Raw genomic sequence first — 24,337 nt, forward strand, 5'->3', positions numbered from 1 at the left:
ACATATCTGCGCGCTCCCGTTTGCGCGTGCCCGACTAGCGTGCAGGTCCACGTGCAGGGGGCGGAGTCACCGTGGGACGCTGTGAAGGGGCTCGGTCGGATGTAACCAATGAGAGGCCGACGTTTAGGTAAATGTTTACATGCTGGGACAGTTCTGCGCATGTGCGCTGAGGTCTGGGGAGGACGCGGCCATTCATGCTGTTAACTGGGATCTGTGTGAGAAATACATTGTGCATTAATTTACTGATTTAAATACAGTTCATAGTTTTTATAGAGTAGTCATGTTATTTATCATAAAATGTCATTTCTACTGAATAAAACCACAACATTGTTTAAAAAAAAAAGAAAAAAAAAAGAGTCCAGCTGTTTTTACTGTTTTGTTTTCATTTTTTTATTTGAGGTGCAACTGTCTAGTGCAATTGTAACGTCACATAGTGATGGGCTGAGGAACATGCACGAAACACCAACTTCCTCCCGCTAGCTTCTCCTTTCTGTCTCGTCGTGTTCGGCTCCAACGAGCAACAAACACACCTGGCTGTACAAAACAAACAAGGAGACGCCGTCGTCATGGAAACAACAAACAACATGGCGTCCCCTCAAACGGTAAAACCAGAATAGTTTGATGAGTCGAGCGACAGCATCCGGTGTCGAGGTCGTAACCTCTGTGTTGCCGCCCTGAGTTATGACATCACAGGTAGTTCACCTGGCAAAACCATAGATATATATATGTACATGTATATACACATTTTTGAATAAAACAACTAAAAAAGCGCGTATATATGTATCTATGGTTAGAAACCAGGCACTTGGCAGAGTTTAATTTGAATTATTTTAATCTGTACAAAATGTCCTAGAAACAGTCCTACTTGTTTTCTCCTTTCATCAATTATTGTACACACATCACTTGGACATTAATTACATCGACATGAGCGGAAACATAAACAGACAAAAAAAACACAAACCTTTCCCGAGAAAGAAAAAAAACTAAACTTTTGATTCCCTGCATAAATGTGTAATGCTCTGCGTCCAGGACCGGGAGGACGAAGACTTCAAGTGAACGACGGGCGCAGATAATATATATATATATTTATATTTAAGCATTCTTTATAAGCTCCTGAAGCCAGAACGCCATCGTCTTCAGATGAAGAAAACAACGTCAGTCTTTTGTCTCCCATTCCAGACGCGCCAACCTCTTGAGTTTCGTCCACGTTTGAGTCGTTTGAAAAACAGTGCATGGAGAGAAAAAAGAAAAACAGGAAACAAGATGAAGAAAAGAAAGAAAGAAGGAGGTGTGTGCCGACGGGTCGGCGCCGAGGAGCGGAGACGACGGAACACTTCAGCTCATCCCTCCGTCCTCCAGCTCATCGTCACGGCGATGAAGACCACGATTGTCTGAAGCAGGTGATGAAAGCGGACACACACACGGACACACACACACACACACACGTCGGTGCAACTCCAAAGTCTTTAAGTTAAATTAAATGTGCAACAAAAGAAAAGTTCGTCCTCCGGTTGAAAGCGTCTCCTGCAGTCGGTCTTGATGTAGAGTCAGTTCACAGTATGGCACGACTCCCTCTTCTTCCTCCTCCTCCTCCTCCTCCTCAGAGTGCAGCCTCTGTGTTACGCAGACGTGCCGGAGCTCTGTGTGGAAGGGACGACTTGTGCGGCGCCGGATACGGCCGGGACCGGCGGCTGGGCGGCGCCGGTCGGGGAGCCGGTCTGGACCTGCGCCTGGAACTGGGCCATCTGCTCGGGGCTGGCCAGCGTCTTCAGCAGGTTGTTCTCCTGCTCCAGCTGGGCGTTGCGCTCAATCAGCTCTTTGATCTGCTCCTTCAGAACCTCCACCTCCTCACGCACCGCGTACATGAGGTGGCTCTTCACCAGGTCCTGAGGACGCAGACAAGACACGTCAGGACACGGATAGGACACGGATAGGACACGGTTAAGACACGGTCAGGACACGGTTAGACCTCCTCGTTGCGAGACAATGACGACTGAGTCAGCGGTGTGATCAGTCGGGAGATTCATCTGTAAATATTCTGATGTGTTTTTAAGTTGGCTTGCAGAGTGAAACCGTAAAGATCTGAACTTCTTGTCATGTTCTAATAAAACACTGTGCAGCAACAGCTTCTGGAGGAAGAGGTACTGCTCGTCTGTCGTTAGACATTCAATATGTTGGTCAGATAAACATGCAGTTTGAGGGCATCACCTCGGTATCTAAGGTTTTATTTTAAATAAATCTAATTATAATCAATTAATAATTTGTCAATTAACTGACCAACATGTAGGAGCTATGTGGATAATCGATTAATCATATCGAACATATTGTGTTACAGTTTCTCAACTGAGTTTCACATCACCAGGAAAATGTAAAAAAAACTAAATGTCACTTTGGTCTTTGAGGAATTATAATTGTATCAATTAATAGATCGATAATTAAAATAGTGGAGTGCACTCTGCATGATTCACACATACTGCTTGACTTCCTAAACCATCTGTGGTCTCCTTTCTTTTTATGTATTGGCTTGTCTACATTTTAATTTACTCTCACTTTCTATATATATATGTGTGGATAATGCGTGGATAACACACACCTATCTTTAAAAACAAACTAGACTCGATCAAACTGGCTCGGAAAGCTTCCGCTAGAGGAAACCGGTGCAGCAGCCGAGTGGAGCGGTTCTGTAACGTCGTGCATGGCTTCAGTCTGAACAGAACATCACAGAACGCTGCACAGGAGCACAAAGCACTCCCACGCTGCCGGAGCAGCCTGCTGGAGGATTTGCCTTTAATCATCGAGCATCCCCTCTGTGGACCCGCCCCTCCTCCTCCTCCTCCTCCTCCTCCTGCCCCATACGCAATAAGGGAACAAAATGTTCCTGCATTGGGGTGGGAGGAGCCAATCACCGGCAGAGCTATTTATACTGAGCTGCAGGGAGGCTGCTGCTTGCCTAGCAACACTGGGCAGGGAGGAGGAGGGCGAGGGACTAGCATGTATATGCATGAGGAAGAGAGAGAGGGGATAGCGTGTGAACCGTCGCCCGGCCCACATCAAGTTGCCAGGAGGTCATCGGTCTAAATTGTGACGGAGCAGGAAACTCCTGCTGCCGTTAATTTAGAAACCAGCAGGTGCATTTACGCATGAAATTAGTCTGCAGCTGGATTTTACTGTTAGAAAAAACAGAAAAACACCATCGTGCTTCTCTTCGCTCCTCCACTTGCCTAATGTCACCCTGAGACTTCCCTCTGCACTGAAGCCCACACATCCACTCAACCATATTCCATGAACCATGAATCTAGCAGCAGGCGCCGCAGCGCTTACATAACACCAGACAGGATCAGATGCTCACCATTGCTTGTTCTATCTTGTTGTCGATGGCCACCACACTGGCACCGGAGGAGCTGCAGGAGGAGAAGCTGATGTTAGATGAGGATGACTTTATCACACATTACACATGAATAAAGCCCGGGTCACGTGGGGAAACACACGCAATAAGAGGAGCATCTTCATTTAGAGTCTGCAACAAAGCAAATGGAGGTCGAGGGGAAGAGGAGAAGAAAAAAAAAAAGGTCCGATGGCGGAGGATCAGTGGGGCATGAAGTCATGGAGAGGAATGCGCAGTGGCTTTACCTGCTGTCAACCCGGACGGCCGCGCGCTCCTTCCCGAGCACAGAGGACAGAAACGAGATGGAGAAATTCCTCAGTTGACAAACACCAAGATCCATCGCCACTGTGTAACATTGGGAAGTCATATCCAGCCCATTAAAACCCCGGGAGGCGAGTCCTCGGCTGCTCCTGGAAGCCCCGCGGTATAAAAGTAGAAAAGTCTCGCATAATCGTGGGGCCGCGGACCGGAGGAGAGGGAGGCGGTGCGCGGCGCGCTCCGGACGCAGAGAGCTCCAGCGGGACGGACACACAAAGACTGAGCGCGCGGCTCCGCTCCGCGCCGCGGCTCCTCTGCGCGTAATGCATGCAGGAAAGCAGCGTCAGCGGCCGCGTGATTGGCGCAGACGCGGGGCTCATTAGCATAATGCGTGCGGGGAGCGCGCGCTCTGATTGGCCCGGGGGCGGGGCCTATCGCGGGGGCGGGGCCTATCGCAACAACATCCCGCTACCTGCGCACCGGCCGCTATAAAGCCTCCTGGAGAGGAGCAGCTCACAGCGGACATTTTGGGCTTTTAGCGCCTGTTTAGCGCCCTATAAGTGAGCTATAAGTTATAACTTATATGCCCTATAAGTGAGCTATAAGTTATAACTTATATGCCCTATTAGTGAGCTATAAGTTATAACTTATATGCCCTATTAGTGAGCTATAAGTTATAACTTATATGCCCTATAAGTGAGCTGCATGTTTGTGTCACGCTTAAATGTGTCCTGCAGGTCATGGGACACCTGAGACTGAAACGAGTCTCCACCTGTCGGCTGTAACTCATGTACTAAGCAGTCTGGGTATTGTTATTTTTTTCCAATACCGGTGCTAAAACAATACTTTTTTCTTACAATATACTAATTGTTTAAAGTATACTATACATAAACACAAAACACTGCCATGTTGGTTTTCCGTACCCAACGAGTGACGTCACTAATATCAGAGGACACAATCCATTGTTTCACCGGCTTGTAAATAAACACGTGAGAACAGAAGAAAAGAGGCGCCAGCGGCTCCTTTGTCTCGTGAGCATCGGTCTGAGGGAACACGCTGGTCTCTACATGGAGCGTTTGTGTTGGCTTCATCTCAAACGTCCAGGAGAAGCTGTGCTGTGTTTCTGTGACCGGATGAAACAGAATACTGGAAGTGAAGATGTGATAACAAGTCGTTGTTCACATGCGAGTTCAACCGCTCATCTGTGTTCACATGGAGGTGAAAGACTCCAACACTTTCTTTACAGCTTCAGTTTATAGCATGAAGGATCAATGGATTAATCAATACATTATTGAAAAATAAATGCAAGTGATGGTTGCAGCCCTACTCCTCAGTATATTGGGTACATATATACACACACACACACACACACACACACACACACACACACACACACACATATATATATATATATATATATATAGTTAACAGCTATATAATGTTCTATCCACAAACCCTCACATTGAGACAAACAGTGCAGAATAGATTAAGAAAATAGGAAACGTGATGTATAAAAACATCCAAATGTGTTCACATTGATGATATAAAACAATAATAATAAATCCTCATTGTTCCTGACTAATGTCTGAAACACTTGAAGACTCATGTTCTGTCGGTTAAGTAACTCGTTCATTAATAATCTTTCCACTAGAAGGAATTTGTCAATAAGAACATTTGTCAGTGAGAAGTGTAAATATTTTAAGCAGATTTTAAACAGTCAAATAAACTGGTTTAATATTTGTTGGATCTCTTATTGTTCTGTGATATTAAACAGAATATATCTGAGTTTGGGACGTGACTAATAACAGGAACAGCTGCAGCCCTAATGTAAGGAACTGTGGTGCTATTGATGAGTCATGCCATCTGTTGTAATATTACACATTCATGAGGAACATGACACTTTAATTACACAAAAGCAGATTTTTTTGGGGTGTAAATTACTCAAGCAGCTGATCAGATCAACATCAACTTAAATTACTGATAATTTGAGGCACATTGTGATTCCATGGTGCAACGTGTCGTCAGCGTGGATCAGTTTGGATTAACGGGCACAAAGAAAAAGAACATTCAGACAAAACCTGCTCATACGTTTGTGTTCTAGGTTTAACGTCAAGGGGACTCAACAAATGTTGGAGGGGAATATTAAACACTCAAAGCTGTAGGGAAGATGTGTTCGTAGGATGTAGATTGTTCTCGTTGGAGAGGCTGTGTGGATATTGGTTTATTGGAGAGAGAAGTCGATTAGTGGCGTGGTAACGGAGCAAAGGGAAGAAACAACGGGCCGACTGGATCGACTGAGGAACTGGAACATGGATCTTATATGTGGCCGTTGAGATTGGAGGGAAAAACTCAACTGACGGCAGAACAGATGAAGTCTTGCTCCACGTTACAGCGGATGGACGTCAGCCTCACACAGTCAAGTGCAGCAACACGCGTGTGCAGGAGCAGCAACACGCGTGTGCAGGAGCAGCAACACGCGTGTGCAGGAGCAAGAACATTGTGTCCTCAAACGCATCCACGGCCCTTTGAGGCTGCTCAGGCCGAGGCGGCGGGCTGAAGCAGGGGCAGTAAAACGCCTCCTGGATAAAAGCTCCGCCGGCCCGACTCAACGAGAACACAGAACACGTCTAATCAGCCGGACGCCGCCACAGCGATCAGACAGACGCGCCGACACAAAGCCCCTGCTTTAATCCCCCGGCCGCCGGTGACCCCGACTCCCACCGGGACAACAACACAGCCATCGTTACCTCTTCAGGTGGTCCAGCTCCCAGAAGAGCAGCTTCAGGGCCGCGGCGTCCGAGCCCTGCGCTCCTCTTGTGGCCAGCGCCTTCTCTCTCATTGATGCGGTCAGGCTAAGACACACACTGCGACCCCCCCCTCCCCACACACAACACACACCACACACACACACACACCTGCCCCCGACGAGAAAACACCCCAATCTGCACCTCATCCGTCCCCCTGACCTGCGACCCTTAGCTGTTGGAGATTCCCATAGAGGAGCCGGCCAACAATGGACAGGGATGGGAGAGAGGGAGTGCGAGAGTGTGTGTGTGTGTGTGTGTGTGTGTGTGTGTGTGTGTGTGTGTGTGTGTGTACACACACAACGGGAACGTGAATCCTCCTCGCGAAGCCAGAATCGCACAAACAAACACTCTCAGACGATTGGCTGAGGGGAGATGTGTGGGTGGGTTGTGATGTCACCTCCCCTTCTGTCGTTATATAAACTGTCGGCAGGGATTACGGCCATCTGACCAATAGGATGAGCTCCTTTTGACCACACACCCCGTTAGCGCGCCAGCAGACGCCTACAAGCCCCTCCCATCGGCCTGCAGCCTCCTCCCTGATGGAGATGGACCAGTGTTGAACCTCCTGGTATCCGTTAGTGACGAGTGGAGGCAACATGCCTTGAATCCCCCGAATAGAACAAACATCCGCTTCTTCATCCTCACACTGCTTCTCCTCAAGCTATCTGAAGGACAATGTGTGTTGAACCGAGCACGTCTTCAGCATCCCGTCACTCCTCATCGGGGGACGCGCGCGCACGCACGCACGCACGCACGCACGCACGCACGCACACACACACACACACACACACACACACACACACACACACACACACACACACACACACACACACACACACACACACACACACACACACACACACACACACACACACACACACACACACACACACACACACACACACACACACACACACAGGGTCTCCACTGTACCTCCATGTTGGCAATCAAATAAATTACAGTCCGAACAAAGACGGCTAGCCAGACGGTAGAGAAGGCAAAGCGCCGATGCACGGCACAAAAAACTCAACGGCGGAAAAGAGAACAAAGGGAGGAGGCAACCCTGGTGGAAGACGTGTGCAGTTGGGGGGAACACAAAATGGCGGCGAGGGGGCGTGCGGGCCGAGTTTGTTGGAGGGATTCGGCACAAAGCACGCAGTGAAAGCATTAACCTCATTAGGTGAAGGTCACAGCTTTTCTTTCCTCCACTGTATGCGTCACTAATGTGAGAAGCCGAGGGGCCAGAAAGCAACGGGAGACAGAAATGACACTCAAAACGTTATTTAGGGATTCAAACAAAAAGATACGGCCGCTACTTTAAAACAAAGCTCGTCACATCCATGTGTACATCGTGTGCTTGCAGACCCGGGTCGGCGTTCGCATGCCGCTCAGGACAAAGGCTCGTCCGAGGGGAGCGCCTCTCTGACTAGGAGACAGCCGGCTTTCAGCCAATCGGCGATGGCGTAACGGACTCCGCTCAGCCAATGGAGAGAGGCCGCGACGCCATGACATCACAGATGGATGCTTCTATTCATTATGGATCCACGTCTGAAGCTCGTGTACGTGGCATGACCCATGTCTTACCTAACCACTACGTTAAAGCGTAACGTGTACTAAACTCCACGTGGGAGACAAACATGCGGTCAGCATCATTACCACTCCTCCTCCTCAGTGTAAGTCACTTAAAGGCAAATTACATCTTCCTTATTGGGTAGGATGCTGTGTTGATGTTCCACTGGCTATTATTAGTCAGGTAATGAGATCTCCACCGTGCCAAACTGTGGATGAAACAATTAACAGGCTCCAGTAAGCCTTCAACAAAACACCGATGCACAAAGTCGTCACAAAAGGATTCTACTCAAGACGACCACAACAATCACCTTCAATGAAAACGTCAGCGGCTAAAGGATTTGAAGCAGATCTGAAGAGAAACGTGAGGTGGTTAGTCTCCGCCACGCCGGGGAGCTTACATAAGGGGAGGAGCTGAAAGGACAGATGGAGCTTGCAAAAACAGTTTCATCGCAAAACAAGGAGTGAATTATGTTTGAGAAAAGTGATCTTTAAATCCTGGTATTCGTGGTAAATGTATGCATTTTAAAAGAGGCGGAACAGTAAAACCTCTGGCATTTTCTTTAATGCAAGATATGAAAGAAACTCTCTCTCTTTGTAATATAGAAATCTAGAAAGAAGGCGAGGAGAAGATATGCTGAAGCTCCAGTGGCTAAACGTTGCAGAACGTGTTGAATCCACAGTGAACAGAAAGCTAAAAGCCGTCCAAACCCTACAAGGCTCTCCTTTCTCCCACAGCCCTTCCTTCATCCACAGTCACAAAGGCACCCAGCTGAGTGTGAGCTACACTTCCGCCTCACTTTATTGTGCAGTGGGAGTGAACGCAGAGCTTCACTCGAGCTGCAGTGTGTGGTCTTGAACCGGAGCCAACTGGAAGTTATATGGAAATGTGAAAGGGTTTGATAGCAGAGGTCATTATGAAGCAATTAGGAGGTGATTAAAATGGATGATGTCAGACACTGTAATGCTTTTTATGTGCCTCCTCAAATGTTTCACTGCTTCTCCTCCTGCGTCCTCCTTTATCCTTTGCATGCCGCTCCGTGATTGGCCAGCCACCTTCCGCATCGCTTGTCCTCGAGCCGCCGGGAGCCGAGCGATCGCGTGTCCCATTTGTGAGCGAGGCTATGTTTGCAAACTGGCGGGATCCGGTTTTGGGGAGGCTTTGCACGCCGGCATTTTACAGAGGAGAACCAAGGCCGACAGCAAGATCAACACACACACACACACACACACACACACACACACACACACACAGACAGACGCTGACGCAAAAGGAAGTGTTTACATCTCCCTAATTTAGAAAGATAGTGACAATTACATAATCAAACATCTCTGCAGCATGCAATCATTCACCGTTCAAGGTAAAGTTCATAAGCATGGCGGTAGCGATCGAATGCAACCGTCTGCTTGTTTGCAACTGGGGATAATCTCCCTCGGCGTTTGCCTGAACAGACAAAACAAAGAGCAGGAACGCCCCAACCTCCACCAGCTCTCAGGGCTTCAGGGCTTCAGGGCTTCAGCAGCGACTCTCCGGAGCCGAAGTGAAATCTCTCTGCACGCAGCGCCTTGCGTAAGCCTCGGTGCATACGGGCCACGGCGGAGACGGAGCTCCAGCATCTCCACTCGTGCAGACGAGCCATCGACAGCCTCACATTCCTCTCACACTGGGAAGAGGACACGCGCTTTTTTAGCCGAGGTAAAACATAACACGGGGAGTTTTCTTTGTGCCTTCTACATTTCATGTGTGACGTATAGAAGCGTCGTGGCGATGATGTCGGAGGAGACGCCGACAAGTGAGAAACGTCCCAGATATTCAGTTCACCATCATAACACCACCACATGCTCACAGTATACAAGCTAGATCAACAGCTGGAAAAATGACTTAACAATACACACAATATTTAAATAATTGACTGTTCATTTCTTCTGTCGATCGACTCAGATCAATAGATTTATCATTTATTATCTGGCATGTATGACCCCACAAACACAGTGCAAGAAGGGAGTCGAGAAGAATGTATAGGGCTGGGAAATAATTTATAGATCAAATATTTTCTATAAGATAATTTATTGACGTGATGTCGTGCCAAAATCCTAAATCAACGTGATACACAAAGATGTCATCTTAATCCGTAATAACAAACACAAACTAACTAGAATTTCCCAGAAAATCGAATTATTCTTAATAAGTTAAAAAAAAGCTGGAAAAAAACAGCGACGGTTCAATAATAAATACACAAGGTCTGACTCAAATCAGAACAGACATCTCATCTCTCCTCTCGCTTCCATTTCTGTCTACAAACCCAAAAAGAAGGATATTCACACGCATATTTGTAAAAGCTTTGTATGCACACACAAATTACATCTGGCTCTGTGTGACACAACATTGGGATCCCACAGCCCCTCCAACTCTCTAATCCATGCATTTAAATAAAGATCACAATCAAACGTTACACACTAAACATTAGAGACGCCTCTGCAGTGTTTCTGTGTAAAAGGTCAGCATAAACACAGGAGGCGCTAACGGAGCGCTAACGGAGCGCTAACGGAGCATCTTCTCAGCAGCGGGAGGAACGTTTGCTCGAGGCTCTCAGACCGCCGGCATCAAGCGGCGGTCCGAGGTGCTTTCACAGGAGGGACGCGGGGTCGAGGCCCGGGCACGGACAACCCGGACCGGCGTTCCACAGAACGATCGCTCCTCTTTACCGTGAAGTCCGCTCGCTACCAGGAAGGGTCACGTTCAGGGTGGGAGTCGTGTTTTTCTGTAGTCGAGAGGTCACGTTACTGTGGAGGAGTTTGAAAACAAAGGACGCCGTGACAGAAACTGGAAGGGAACGGCCTCCCGTGAGCGATAACTTGTGGATATCTTTGGACAGATTATGGAGGCGGTTGTTCTCTGGCCTGCTGAAGAGCAAGACACGGACCCTGTGCTGAACTTCACCTCAACGTCGCGTTGCAACGCACCCGAGGTGATCTGGAGGTTTTTGAGACGAATGTGAAAACAATAATACTCTGGATCCTTGTATACCTGCTGCTATAAACAAAATCTAAAAAATATATATTTGCTCAAACCTGTGACGCGATCCGAACCCCGAGTTATGTGAACCGTACACCAAAAATACATTTAAAAAAGAGTCACATTACATAAACTTCCATCTAGTCTGAAGGCCAAAGGTGAAGCCGGTCAGGAGACAACGTGCTTAAAGATATCACCACCAACAACGTGGGGTTCTGACTGCGTTTATTTATTTCATCTGTTAACTTGGAATATTAAAACAGTCTCACGCGTCATGTCATCCATAGGAAACATGTACAATGCAGATATTTCAGTATCAAAACACATACATTCACTACAATATCTGCATTTTAAAAGCAGAAATGATGCAGCCAAAAATAAAAAGTGGCCGGGGAATCTGGAATCATGAAATCACATGACAGTCTTTCAGAGGCAGTGAGCTTTGTTCAGGAGTCCATTCTCCTCTTGCAAAGGTTTTACATTCATGTAGCTGACGCTTTTATCCAAAGGGACTTACATGTCTGCTCTCTACACCGTAGACTCAGCCACGGTGAAGTGTCTTGATCAGGTTCAGTTATTGGATCAGAAATATCTCAAGAGGAAAATGACGAGAGAAAGAAAACAACAAAACGTGTCATAGGAGCGACCGGTTGAAACTAGTATCATCGCCTCTCCTCCTGTTTGCTCACATTTACCCTCAGTGTAAACGCCAGAAGGAAAAGAACACAGCATTAAAAACGTCTCAGCTGTAAACGCCTACCATGTCACACACACACACACACACACACACACACACACACACACACACACACACACACACACACACACACACACACACACACTCATAAAACAACTCTGCTGAGAAACACATGCCGACATGCACGGACACATTTCACATCCTCTCTTCAAGAATCTGCGCTCTGCATGGCGGCACAAGGCGAGCCAACGTGACGGCGCTCTGCACCCCGCCCAAAACGCCCCACCCTGAACCCGTCAGAGCCGGAGGATGCTCTGCTCTGGCTGCACACACACACACACACACACACACACACACACACACACACACACACACACACTGTGTCGCCTCAACTGGGCCGTGAACATTTTGGTGCACATAATGAAGTCAGACCAGTAACATGCAAAAGGCAACTGATGATTATCTGTTATGATCAATTCATTTCTCTTACGCAATAATAGATCATAACAAAATAATTGTCAGTCACAAGTCCAAGAAGACATTTTCTAATTCAGTTTACTATTAAATATTTTTTTTTTTTAAAGCAGCAAATTCTCACAATTGAGGGAGTGAAACAAAGACTTTGTTTTGGAATATTTGCCCTTAAAAAATAAATTCATAAATGTTTAATAACTCATCAAAATTGTTGCAGATTAATTTTGCGTTGATATGCTGATCCGTTATTTGTTTCAGCTCTACCATGAAAGCAACAAAAAGAAAAGTGTAATTCAGTGTAAAATCAACCAGCCTTATAATGTTAGAACCAGAGGATCGTAGTATAATGAACTAGAGACATGCATCAAATGCATCCACGTGATATCTGTGCATGTCGTGTATTCAGAATGAGACACGGCTACAGTTTCACTGCCTAGATAAATAAAAACAACATATGTCTAATAAAAGTCACAATCCTTTTACATATGTTTACGTATATATTAAAAAACATGAAACAGCCATGTCTGATATAAAATACGCAGAAGATGTAAATGCACTCAGTCCTTAGTGATTCAGACATCGCGTGCAGGAAAGACCTCTCAGCACATTGCAGGTCAGTGATTCTCAAAGCATGTTGGTTACATAAACACCTGTTGAGCAGGAGGGAGGAACTGTGAAGCGATGCTGCCCCCTAGTGGCGTGACCGCAGAACAACGACGTGAGAGAGACGACGGTTGAGTTTATGTCTATTGAAGCGTGGTTTCAACACGTCATCGCTCATTAAAAGACAAACTGCCTTCAGGTGTGATTTACTGCTCTTGACATTCAGGAGATCAGAACCAAGAAATAAGAAGCAGAGACTTCACTAAGCTGCCGTTGACTTCTGATTTAAAAGACCCACCAAACAGATACGACGGCACAATTAAAAACAGAAACCAAGATGGCAAAACCCTCGACACGGAGCGCATCATATATAATATTCATATATAATATAATATATATATACGCACGCTTGATGTGCTGAAGGCAAGCCGTCTGCTTTAGAGGCAGAGCGTTTCCATAGCAGCACATCTGTTTCCTGCCTCTGTTAAAGTACCTGGGGTGCACAGGAATGTGAATCATGCTGCGTCTGGTAAACATGAATTAAAACCCCAGCATGTGCTTGTGGAGAAGTCTTTAGACTGGAATATCACAGAGGTTTTAATATGTTACATTTTATATTATTTAGGTTTTAGAATAGTGTAAGAAATCATGCAGCAGCGTCTCTGGTTTAATGAAGACATTTGTTGAGAAAGGCCAACATGTAAATATACTTTACAAGCATATTTATAGTAATATCGTCCCTTTAAAATGACTCCTGATATCCTATATTAATAATTGAATTCCCATTTCCACAAAAGTCTCTTTAGAAACATCCTCTCTACATGTTTTGTAGATTCGTTTGGTCCAAACATCAAGAGGTTGTTTAAGAGGTTAACATTATTGAAATGTATATTCTTTATGATAAATACAGGGTTTGTACAGGTATGGATGAAGACATTGGGCTTCATCTGGAACAGATCAACAGCGCAGCAGAAGATAGCAGACGCACACAAACATGTCGCTGAGAACGAAAGAAGGCTTCTGGCTTTGAGGCCGTCAAATCAGCTGCTGAATAAATGACAACATGTTATGCTAAAGACTTGCAGATAAACCGACAAAATATCACTGAACAGAATATGATTCATAAAGCAGAAATAAAGTCTATAAATAAAATTGGATTTGTAAAAATATGGAAACAGAATTCTGTACAGATTAGTTCCTCCAGGAGAAAATGCAGCGCAGTCCACTGGTGCTTAAAGTGTAAAGTTTAATCTGATGAGCGTATTACTCATTAATGAGTACTAACAACGCAGCTCATTTTGGGTGTGTTCACCAGAGCAATGGTTCAGTTGGCATGACTCAATGCTCAGTGTTATGTTCAAACCATAAGTGGAGTCAGAATAATTAGCGCTCTTAAAGTCGAGGATTGTTAAACATCCGAGCTGCCGGGAGTTTCCTCCCTCTGCCTCGTAAAAGCTCTTTCATGGCCAGAGAGGCGGCTAGAAACAGGCGCGTCAATATTAACATCACAAGTCAGAGCCGTATGACTGCAGTGCTCCACGGGCCGGTTGTTATCTCTAAACAAGAGAGCTTTCAGTCACATGCTGACGTTAAAAACACATCAACGGCATCTTTGAGTGACAGAATGTGTGACTGTCAGGCTTCAATTATGAGGAAGAGAAAGTCAGTACACAGAAATATGATTTTCAACGCCCAGAAATTGCAAACATCAAACTAACTTCTTACTTTTAGAAGACCAACTTATCTCATCGTAAACACTTTTTAAAACAGAATATCAGAAAGTAGGAAAATTACACAGCTCATCATCCCTCAAAACAGTGTGCTACGTCAGGCCCAACAAACAGGAGTCTCTCTCTCTCTCACACACACACACACACACCACACACACACACACACCGCTGTGGGCAGACTTATCCCTTCGCTTTGTATCCAGGCTGTAAACCCGTGACTGCTCGGTGCATGTTGACTTCATTAAAGAAGAGAAACGGGGTCAACATGAAAGTGATAACAACGTGTGCAGAACGAACAAATAATCAATAAAGACTGCACCTCGAACTTTTATGGCGCCAAAGGATAAACTCAGATAGACAAATGACCCCAATAAATCACACTAACTGTACTCTGACACCTTTATCTTTGATATGGGAAATCCACACTTAAAGGAAATAATGATTAGACGAGAAAATGATCTTGGCGTGGTGAATTATTAAATAACCAGAGAGTGCAATACATTCAGGTATTATTTGGGTTATTTTTGCTAAAACACGCTGTACGAGAAGAAAGACGCAGACTCACAAAAGCTTTGTGATATTGTTCATCGATTCCTGCATCAAAACAACAATATAACTCGGCTTAAAGAAGACTATTGTTTAGTTTTACTGTGCATTCTTTGCTCCCAGCCGTCTTCACAGCTGCAAACTGGTGAGCGATACATAAATTCATCCTCTGCAACCTGTATGACAAGTCATGCTGCTTTGTAGTGGTTAGTGGAGAGAGAGATATCACATGCACAGCAGGTGGATAATAAACTGGAAGTGTGAGCGTGAAAGTCACGAGTGTTTTCCTTCAACACTGAAGAGATGCTGGCAGCGATCCAAAAGTCAAATTATACCGGCACCGGCCTGCAGGCTGGGTTTCCACAAGAGGAGCCGCGGAAAGCCCCGATTAATATCACCGGCTCCTCTGCCCTTTCACCGACCTCACTGAGGAGGGAACCAGCAGAGCAGGTGACAAGACACAAGCGCACACCTGCAAAACAGACACCACCAACGCGCTTTCCAACATGACAGTCAGTCACACGGCTGTGCTGCATCACGCCGTCAAAGCCATGCCGCTGCAGCGTGACGCTCTGAAAGAGGCAAACTGGACTCTCCACAAGGATTCACAAGCCGATTTGTGCTCTTGGTAAAATAATATTCCAAACAGTGTTATACTAGTAACGTATGTATTTAAAAAAGCTTGAGCACAGTCTTCCTATCAGAGCTGCCCAGACTAATAAGTCATTGAGGGGTGACCCAAATTAGAGTAATCAATTAAGTCATTTTTTTAAAGCAAAAATCTGAAAAATCTCTGGTGCAAGATTTTCAAATGTGTTATTTTCTCAACTTTAAATGATTGCAAACTGAATATCTTCGGGTTTTCTCACATCACCTTGCAATGTGGGGGACATTCACATTGGGGTTGATTTAGAAGAAACCCAGAATCTCTGCAGAAGCCTTCTATGCGTCGTGCAGGTACCGTCATTGTGAGCTCCAGGCTGCTTACCCGTTCATACAAACTGGTGCTCCCGTCATTAGTAAGTACAGGTGTATATGCGTCATTATTCGGGGAACCTGTAAACTTCCCCGCGCCACGGGAGTGGACGCTAATAACGAGGAAACACTGCATGCATGCAGGGAAAGGAGAGCGATATTTCAAGAGTGGAAAAGAAGAAGAAGAAAAAGGGCGACGAGAACAGCTGAGATGATGCAAGGTGACTAAGAGAGATAAACAGAGAACATGAGCGAGGGACAGAGACGTAGATCACAGACACGAACAAGGCCGACACTCAGACCGTCTGCAGGACAGCGGCCGATTCACAACAAGAAAACAGGCCGGCAGACGGAAACACTTACGGAGACCATGCAAAAGACACGAGTCACGAATTGACAAAAGCCTCCACAAAGAATACAGTCCTGCTGTCTGCAGCCGACCACGTCAAAGCTAACAGTGGTTGTTGCACCCTGCGTCTCTCTCCTCCAGCGCAGAATCTGAACAGCTGATAATACATAAACAGACCAGCTCACCAATGAACTGCTGTGCTGATAATTAAATTAGAGGAATGTTTACTGGTTTGCACAGCAACTGTTGTTTTAAATCATGGAACTCCCCAGAGATGAGAGATAGATATAGATATATATAAAACTGGGTGAACTTTTTAGACGGTTTGCTTTCGTTGCCAACAGCTAAATAAAAGCCACAATATTGAAGGCTATGTTTTGTATTTCAGTTATGGGTGCTTGGGTGAGGCCTCAGTCAAACTCCCTCCGCAGCCTACGGGCATTATTGTTGTATCACAACATGAAACTCCTGCTAAACCAGAACACAGGGCAGTGCAGAGTAACACTACACTGCTGCCACAACAGTCTCATCTCTCTGCAGAGTTTATCAGATTCATGCAACACAACTCGACAGTCTCTACAACACGGACTCACGCTGCGTCTTCAAATGGGGCACGGGAGTTTGTTTCCAGGGCGAACGACTCTATTTAGACCAACCATGCGTTATTAGAAAGCACCTGCATGTGCAATAACTGCTTTTGAGCAGCAGAAATAACGGGAACATAGGATTGAGTAATTGTGCACATAAATAAACCACTGCACAGTTCCCTAGGGTCGGCGCAAATCATCAGATCCGGTGTCTAATAAAAGACTCAACCTGAGGGGAGGTGGGGGAGGGAGACGCAAATGCTGAACGAGAAAGGAAGGACAGTGAGAGGCAGTGCAACAGGGGAAACGCAGCCTTGCAAAGAGCCCTGCTGATAGGTGGATGTGTGACGGCAGGGGTCTATTCACTGCTGAGTCACCAGCAGACTCCCTGCTTCTACTCCAGCCACTGTTGTTTTTACAATAGCAAGCCCAGTGACTCGCTTTTCAACCACCGTCATCGGTAGGCTGCCAGTGACCCTCAGGAGACACGGGGGTCGAGCAAATGTGACATTGGACTCCTGGATGTGAAAGAAACTCAGCAGAAAACCAGCTGCAGCATGTCGTTTACGAGGAGAGCAGCAAGGTTACGGCGGTGGATAAAAACCCTTTATCAGTATTATCACTATAATCAGACTTTGAACATCATGTGTAGTTGTTTCAATGATGTGAAAAATATTTTCACTGCACGTTTTGCCATTCAATGCAATAGAAAGTATTTGTGAGGTGATGTTCGTGTTCCATTGAAAAGCAACCTGAACGCCAAGGTTAAAAACATACAATAAACAGCTTTGGCCGCACAGTCTCACCTGTCCTCCTCTCCATCAGCATGCTGAGTCCTGAGGCCTGCAGCAGCAGCAGCAGCAGCCATGAAGGCACTGGCCTCTGCTGACATCCCCATGTGGGCCATGCCGGCCTCTGCAGACCCCTCTCCACCTGTCGTCATCCCTAGCCTGGGGAAACTCAGCAGGCCTTGGTGCTGGAGCAGAAGCTTCTGGGCATCCTCCAGCTGGGACGTTCTTATGGAGCTCCCTCCACCCATGGTGAGGAGAGGCTGCAGGTCAGCCTGCAGGGCAGTCAAAGGCATGTAGTGGGACGCATGGGCGAGCGCTCCTGGGAGTCTAGCGGTGGAGTGGGGCTGTGGTTGATTTGGGAGATTCTGTGGCTGGCCAACAAACGGGGCTACCAGACCTTGATGGGTCAGCTGCTGAGTGAAGCTGATCGGTGGCTGAGCCGCGCCGCCTAGAAGCGGCGATATGGAGATTCCTGTTGTACCGTGCGGCAGTGGAGGCTGGACCTGCGTCTGGAAGGGAGCAGTGGGCTGGATGAAGTCTGGTTGTCGGATGCCTCCCTGAGCCGTGACCCCTGCATGGAACTGGGATGCAGGGTAACCTCCCTGGTGATCCACAGAATAGGGAAACTGCTGGGGAATGACAGGGTGAGGCTGATTTACGCCCGCCTGTGCCGTTGCTGTGACAGGAGCCACTGTTTGCTGCATGTGGGCCCCACCAACCACCTCCAGGGGCGAAGCATAGGCCAGAGGAGTGGTCTGGGCCAGCCCCTGTGGTGGGCTCTGCATGGCTTGTGGACTAGTGAAGTCCTGGCTCGGCTGTTGGTAGGGCTGAAGCGTGTGCGGTGGATGTGCAGCAGGAATGCCCTGACTAATCAGAGCGCTACCCGAATCAGTCTCTACAGCCACTTCCACAACTTTTGGTGCCTCAGATGTAGTTTGATGTGGAACCTCCTTTTCATAATAATCCGTACATGTCCATCTTCCTTTGCGGAAAGGCTCGGAGTTAGTGTCTAGTTTGACCACCCTAAAACGAGAGCCAGTAGCAGTCTGAGTCTGTGGGTGCTGGGTTTGAGTGTGGAGGGCAGCAGCAGGCGCTGCTCCTCCAACAGAAGCCGAGTGCCCACCCACACTAGTGGTGTCAAGACCTGCAGGCCCAGCAGGAGGAACTGCAGCAGCAGACACATTAGAAACGTTCACATTGCCTTGAAGCTGTTGATCAGCGGGTGTCCCGCCGACCACAGGGGCCGACGGTTGGGCTGTCCCACCTGCAGGCGTACTGTTATCCAACATGGACGGCCTCTGGGACATGGATGGGCTGGAGCTACCCACGGGCGCAATGGGAAGAGCCGGGGCGGAGGGCTCGCTTCCTCCCAGGCTATCAGAGTGATGGTGGTGAGGCTGGCTGTGTGGCTGAGGATAATAATGAGGGTGCATGGTCCCGTTCACCATCGAGGCTTGCTGCTGAGACCCCTGAGGGATGGAATGAGGGTGCAGGGGCTCGTTAGGCGACGCGATTCCAGGTGTGTCGACCCCGTGAAGGCTGTTGAGGGTCTCATCAGAGGAGCTCCTCTCCGGCACGCCGGTGTCCGTGGCCCTGGACACGGACACGTCCAGCATATCGGAGGAGGAGAGATCTTCTGTGTGGGACTCATCCATGTCATCGTAGCTCTCAGTGTCATCTGCTAAACTGTTGTTGCCGCTCACGTTGACCTGAGCCGAGGTGACGCTTGTTATCTGAAAGCCACTCTTTTTCTTCACCTGAGCGGCGGCCACCTGAGACTGGGGCTGGTGGTGGGGTCCGGGAGAGCTGGACCCAGCCTGGGAGGGATTGTCATCGGCCGCATTGGCGCCACTGGAGGCCCCGCTGCTGCCTCTCCGGTAGTGGAACGCCGCTTTCCGACTCCCGGTCCCGGACGGGTCTGCAGAAAAGTCCTGGTGGTGCATCTTCAACCTTAAATGAGCTCCTAAAGGCCGAGAAGCGGCCGCCTTCCTAGCTGAAACAGACGCTAGCTAGCTAGCTGGGTCAGCTGCAGTGCCGCGATACTAACGAGCCATAAGTGAGAAGTCAGATCCTTTACGTGCTTTAAAACCCGAGCCCACCGTCCCTGGACGCAGTTACCCCGACACACGAGCTGGTAAACGGCGTGGCTCTTCCTCCCCGACGGGTTTCGCCGCTTCAGACAGACACAGACACTGTATTCAGCGATTCAAATTAAATAAACAAAGAAGCCGTCGGTTAGCTCGAAGCTAAGTCACCGCAGCGGTTAGCCGCGCGCCGCCACAACTTCGCGTGTCTCCTCGCGCTCCGTGACGTATGCTTTGCAGGTGTCAGTGTCACAATTGCGTACACGTGTACAGGTACAGCCGAGGGTAGTTTAATTGTACTCAGGTGGTCTTCACAGTGAACGCGAAGGCGTCTTAGCTGGCCGGTGTGTGTCGCAGGAAATCAGTCGTCGCATCGATTCCTCTCCCGGGACATCGAGTATCTTTTTCTTCTTCCTTAAAACAAAGATAATCCCGGAGAGGAATGGACTCCGTGTGTCGTCACAGTCCTCGGTGTCTAAATAAAACGTCTTTGGTGAAACGCGTCCGCTAAGTCCATCTCGAGGCGCCTCGCTGTGTTTGCTGTCTCATTGCCGGTGAGCAGCTACCGACCTGTCAGTCTCAGAGGAGGGAGGAGGAATGCAAACACTGCGATTGCGCATGCGCGTCTCTGCCCATTTCGTCATACTGGTGCAGCGTTCAGGCTCAGTTTTTAATTCGGGATATACGTAATATTGACTTTAATTTTTATTCATTTTTAGCGATTTAATCTGTTATTAATCATTTTGTATTGTTTAGATCATTTTCATATAACTAAATTAGGTGTTTAATGTATAAATGATCAAATGAATAAAATATACATGGTAAGACTGTCTGTTTTACAATATTTACTAAGCAAGTGAAGGCAGCACTAAGACGAAGTCTTTCCCTTGTTAATTTGCTTGTTACTGTTTAATACATAACACATTAAATCATTATCTAACATTCACCCTTTTATACAAGACTTATAAACTTAGGTAAGATTGATTTTCCTCATAGAAAAAACATAATGCAGTATCTTAGAAAGCTTCTATTTTATGTATTCAAATAACCTTTTGATGGAAGGGATAAGCCAATCATTGCTGACATGTCATGCAAAGCAAGTCCTGACACAATCATCTCCTCCTAAAGGACCAGCTTGTCTTGCCTGTTGGGTAGAAGTCAGCTACTATTACACAAATCCACCAATACAAATCTTACGCATCAAAAAGCACTTTGATTTTGATGTACTTATCTGTTTTGTATCTGCCTTCTGGCAAAAGATTCTCATTGTAAACATAAGAGGAGGAGAGGTATGACTGACATGTTGCCAGAAGGAAGCTGAAGAGTTGAGACACGCCTGTCTGAGCACTTCAAACGTGTCAGCATCACAGCTATTCATAAGCACATGACATGCACCTGTAAAGGAGGGCGCGTTATGGGAAAGTTCCACTCTGAAGTCTGATTCCAAAGGTTGCATCATGTTGAAACTGCAGTAAGTAAACAGAGAGACGGCCATGCAGCCTGAACTTCAAGATCCTAAACCGCTTCTGCTGAGGGCCACTGTTTAGTAAACAACCTCTACTTTAATTTTAAATGAATTACAATGTATAAAAAGCTCAGTCACAGGAAATGTTTCACTTAATCAGTGGTGATTATTTTTATTTTATTTTTTTTAATTTTATTTGCACAATTCAAACAATACGTGTGTGTGTGCATGTGTGAGCATTTGTGTGCATGGGTGAGCATTTGTGTGAGTGTCCGCATGTGTGTGTGCATGTGTGCATGTGTGCATGTGAGCATTTGTGTGCGTGTCCGCATGTGTGTGTGTGTGCATGTGTCTGTGCATGTGAGCATTTGTGTGCGTGTCCGCATGTGTGTGTGTGCGTGTGTGTGCCTGTGTGAGCATGTGTGTGAGCATGTGTGAGCGTGCGTGTGTGCATGTGTGTGCATGTGTGTGAGCATGTGTGTGCATGTGTGAGCATTTGTGTGTGCATGTGTGAGCGTGCGTGTGTGCATGTGTGTGCATGTGTGTGAGCATGTGTGTGCATGTGTGAGCGTGAAAGTCAGCATGGCTTGTGTGTGTTCAGGATGTTGGATTATTGCCCTGTGGCATTTCCTAAGCAATGGTAAGTAAGAATGTAGATATAACAGCTAAAACAAAGACATGAATACTAATACATACAAATACTTTAAAAAAAACTCTTGCCAAACAGCAACTAGACTTTCTTTATGGCAATTTTTGAAACATTTTATAAAGGGACATTTCTTTGTTAGGTGGAAAAAGTCTTTCCATAATTTGGTTCCGCTAAATCTAATAGAACATTGACCTCTTGACCTCTGCTTGACCTCTCCTAGTCAGTAATTTAGAAGGATGAAGATGAATGGCTTTGTGTGTGATGGCTGTACAAATGTGAAGAGGCCTTTAAACGTTTGCTCTTCAGAGACATTTTCCCGTGGATGAAATGTATAACGGTGGACACTGGATCATCTTGTTCACGTCTCAATTGTGACATTATTTACATTTTCTCATAACATCACACCCCTGAACATAAGACAGGCTTTATTATGGAAACAAAGATATGACCTTCAAGACCCACAATAAGGATTTGGATTTGTCAGAAGAAAAATACCTGAACTATTTCCCAATTCTTAAAGAGATGCTAAAAATCTATAATAATAAAGTGTATTTTCGAAAGGTGGCTCAAAAAACGCGCCGCTTACTGCGCCAACGAGGCTCAACATTCAATAAACGTGCACGGGGTAAGGCGAAAGGGTCTTTTTATCAACATGAACTAAATTAACCAATTGGCCTTTTTTACAAAACAGCACAGCTCAATTTCCCCATGTGGGAGTTGAAACACCTCAATGGAACTCATGTATTGGTCAGGATCCTTTCACAATAAGAGACACCTTTATGTAATTCATGTATTGGTCAGGATCCTTTCACAATAAGAGACACCTTTATGGAACTCATGTATTGGTCAGGATCCTTTCACAATAAGAGACACCTTTATGTAACTCATGTACTGATCAGGATCCTTTCACAATAAGAGACACCTTTATGTAACTCATGTATTGATCAGGATCCTTTCACAATAAGAGACACCTTTATGTAACTCATGTATTGATCAGGATCCTTTCACAATAAGAGACACCAAAACAACACTGCAATATTTAATGAGATACAGTTAAACAAAGATGAGTCCAGAGGACATTCCTGAATCCAGAATAAATTCCAGAATTCTGGATTCAGATTCTGTGGTAAGTGCTGATTCCTTGTGATGTGAAAACATTGGTGGTATTCCAGACATCACGGCCAAGTGAAGAAGTAGTCACACACGGATGGTCGAGGTTAAGCCGAGAATGTTGACTTCAGGCTGGTGTTGGGTTTTCATCGATAGCTTAAATTAAGAGTTCAAGCCTAAGGACTCGTCCTTCTCGCCTGTCTCTTCATTGAAACATTAGCTGTCATATTCACTGTGCTTATATTAGTTATACAACATTAATTGATTATTTCTCTCCCTGCAGCCCCTGCTTTGCCCTGTGAAGAGACCTGAGCCCAGAGCCGGTTCCCCAGCAGCTCCTGTGTCTGATGCCAGAAGGACCAGCTCATCGGTCCACACAGGCGACCGCCACAGTGCCTGCTGTGTATTATTTTACCTGTATTTGCATCCTAAAAATATCCTTATGTAGTTTTCAGACCAAAAGTAGGCAGCACTCCAGTCTTTAGCTCACTGAGTGTTGCGGACTACAGAGTAGACGTCATGTTACATTCCTGCTTCATCTCACCGTCAACAACATGTTCAATGTTCTCTGCAGAGTCAGATGACCTCTGGATTCCTCCTGAGGCGTCGTCTGCAGAGCCGGGCCAACTGCACAAAGTCAGTATTTTAATGTTTTTCATTTGGTTGTGTATATTTTAAAAAGATGACATCAAGTCACACCCAATCGTACCAATTTGCGATGTCTTTATTCTGGCCTGACTAGCTGAGCCGTTAGCTGCCCTCACCCGTCCTCCTCCACAGCTTCCTGCCTACGACCACGACATCAGCCAGTGGACCTGTTCGCAGCAGCAGAGGAGCTGGCGTCTCTGGGTCTCTGGCCAGGCTCCATTCCTGTGCGCAACCTGATGAAGATGGAGTCTTTGTGGCGGTTCCCTCCCAGGCAGAATTAATTGATGTATCTCTGATCTTCCTTCCCCAAAGTACTTTCAACTCCATCCATTTTTCATTTGGAAGCCAGAGAACGAGAGCCTCATGGGGGGAATGAGGAACAACGACACTCTGCCGTGTATTGAAGGTTGTGCCCGGCCTCAAGGGGCCTCTGCAGGTGTTGGTAGACCTCGTGTGGTTGTTGGTGTCACTGGACTGTACTACCTGTTGTCCTCCAGGCTGTGCTGCAAAGTGTGCAAAAGGAGGCGACAACCCAGTGTGGCTTGACAAACTACCAAAGAGGTACACCAACTTGTTGCCAGCAATCCTGACGTA

The 24,337-nt window shown here is 46.6% G+C and overlaps 1 protein-coding gene across 2 annotated transcripts; it reads right to left on the bottom strand.

Annotated features, from left to right (window-relative positions):
• Window positions 1-384: 384 nt before the first annotated feature.
• Window positions 385-19,730, bottom strand: LOC306752827 (TSC22 domain family protein 1; the record flags this gene model as incomplete). 2 transcript variants are annotated; one of them, XM_079236634.1, is made up of 3 exons in its annotated part: window positions 385-1,886; window positions 3,350-3,401; window positions 17,803-19,730. In XM_079236634.1, 3 exons carry the CDS (start codon window positions 19,728-19,730, stop codon window positions 1,620-1,622), a joined length of 2,247 nt encoding a protein of 748 aa, XP_079092760.1. In that variant the 3' UTR covers window positions 385-1,619. The 2 variants fall into 2 exon arrangements, with proteins under 2 accessions (XP_079092760.1, XP_079092761.1); XM_079236635.1 differs by lacking the exon at window positions 17,803-19,730 and adding an exon at window positions 3,631-3,874.
• Between the last annotated feature and the right edge of the window lie 4,607 nt (window positions 19,731-24,337).

This window comes from Taurulus bubalis (assembly GCF_910589615.1).
Source record: "Taurulus bubalis genome assembly, chromosome: 21".
NCBI lineage: Eukaryota > Metazoa > Chordata > Actinopteri > Perciformes > Cottidae > Taurulus > Taurulus bubalis.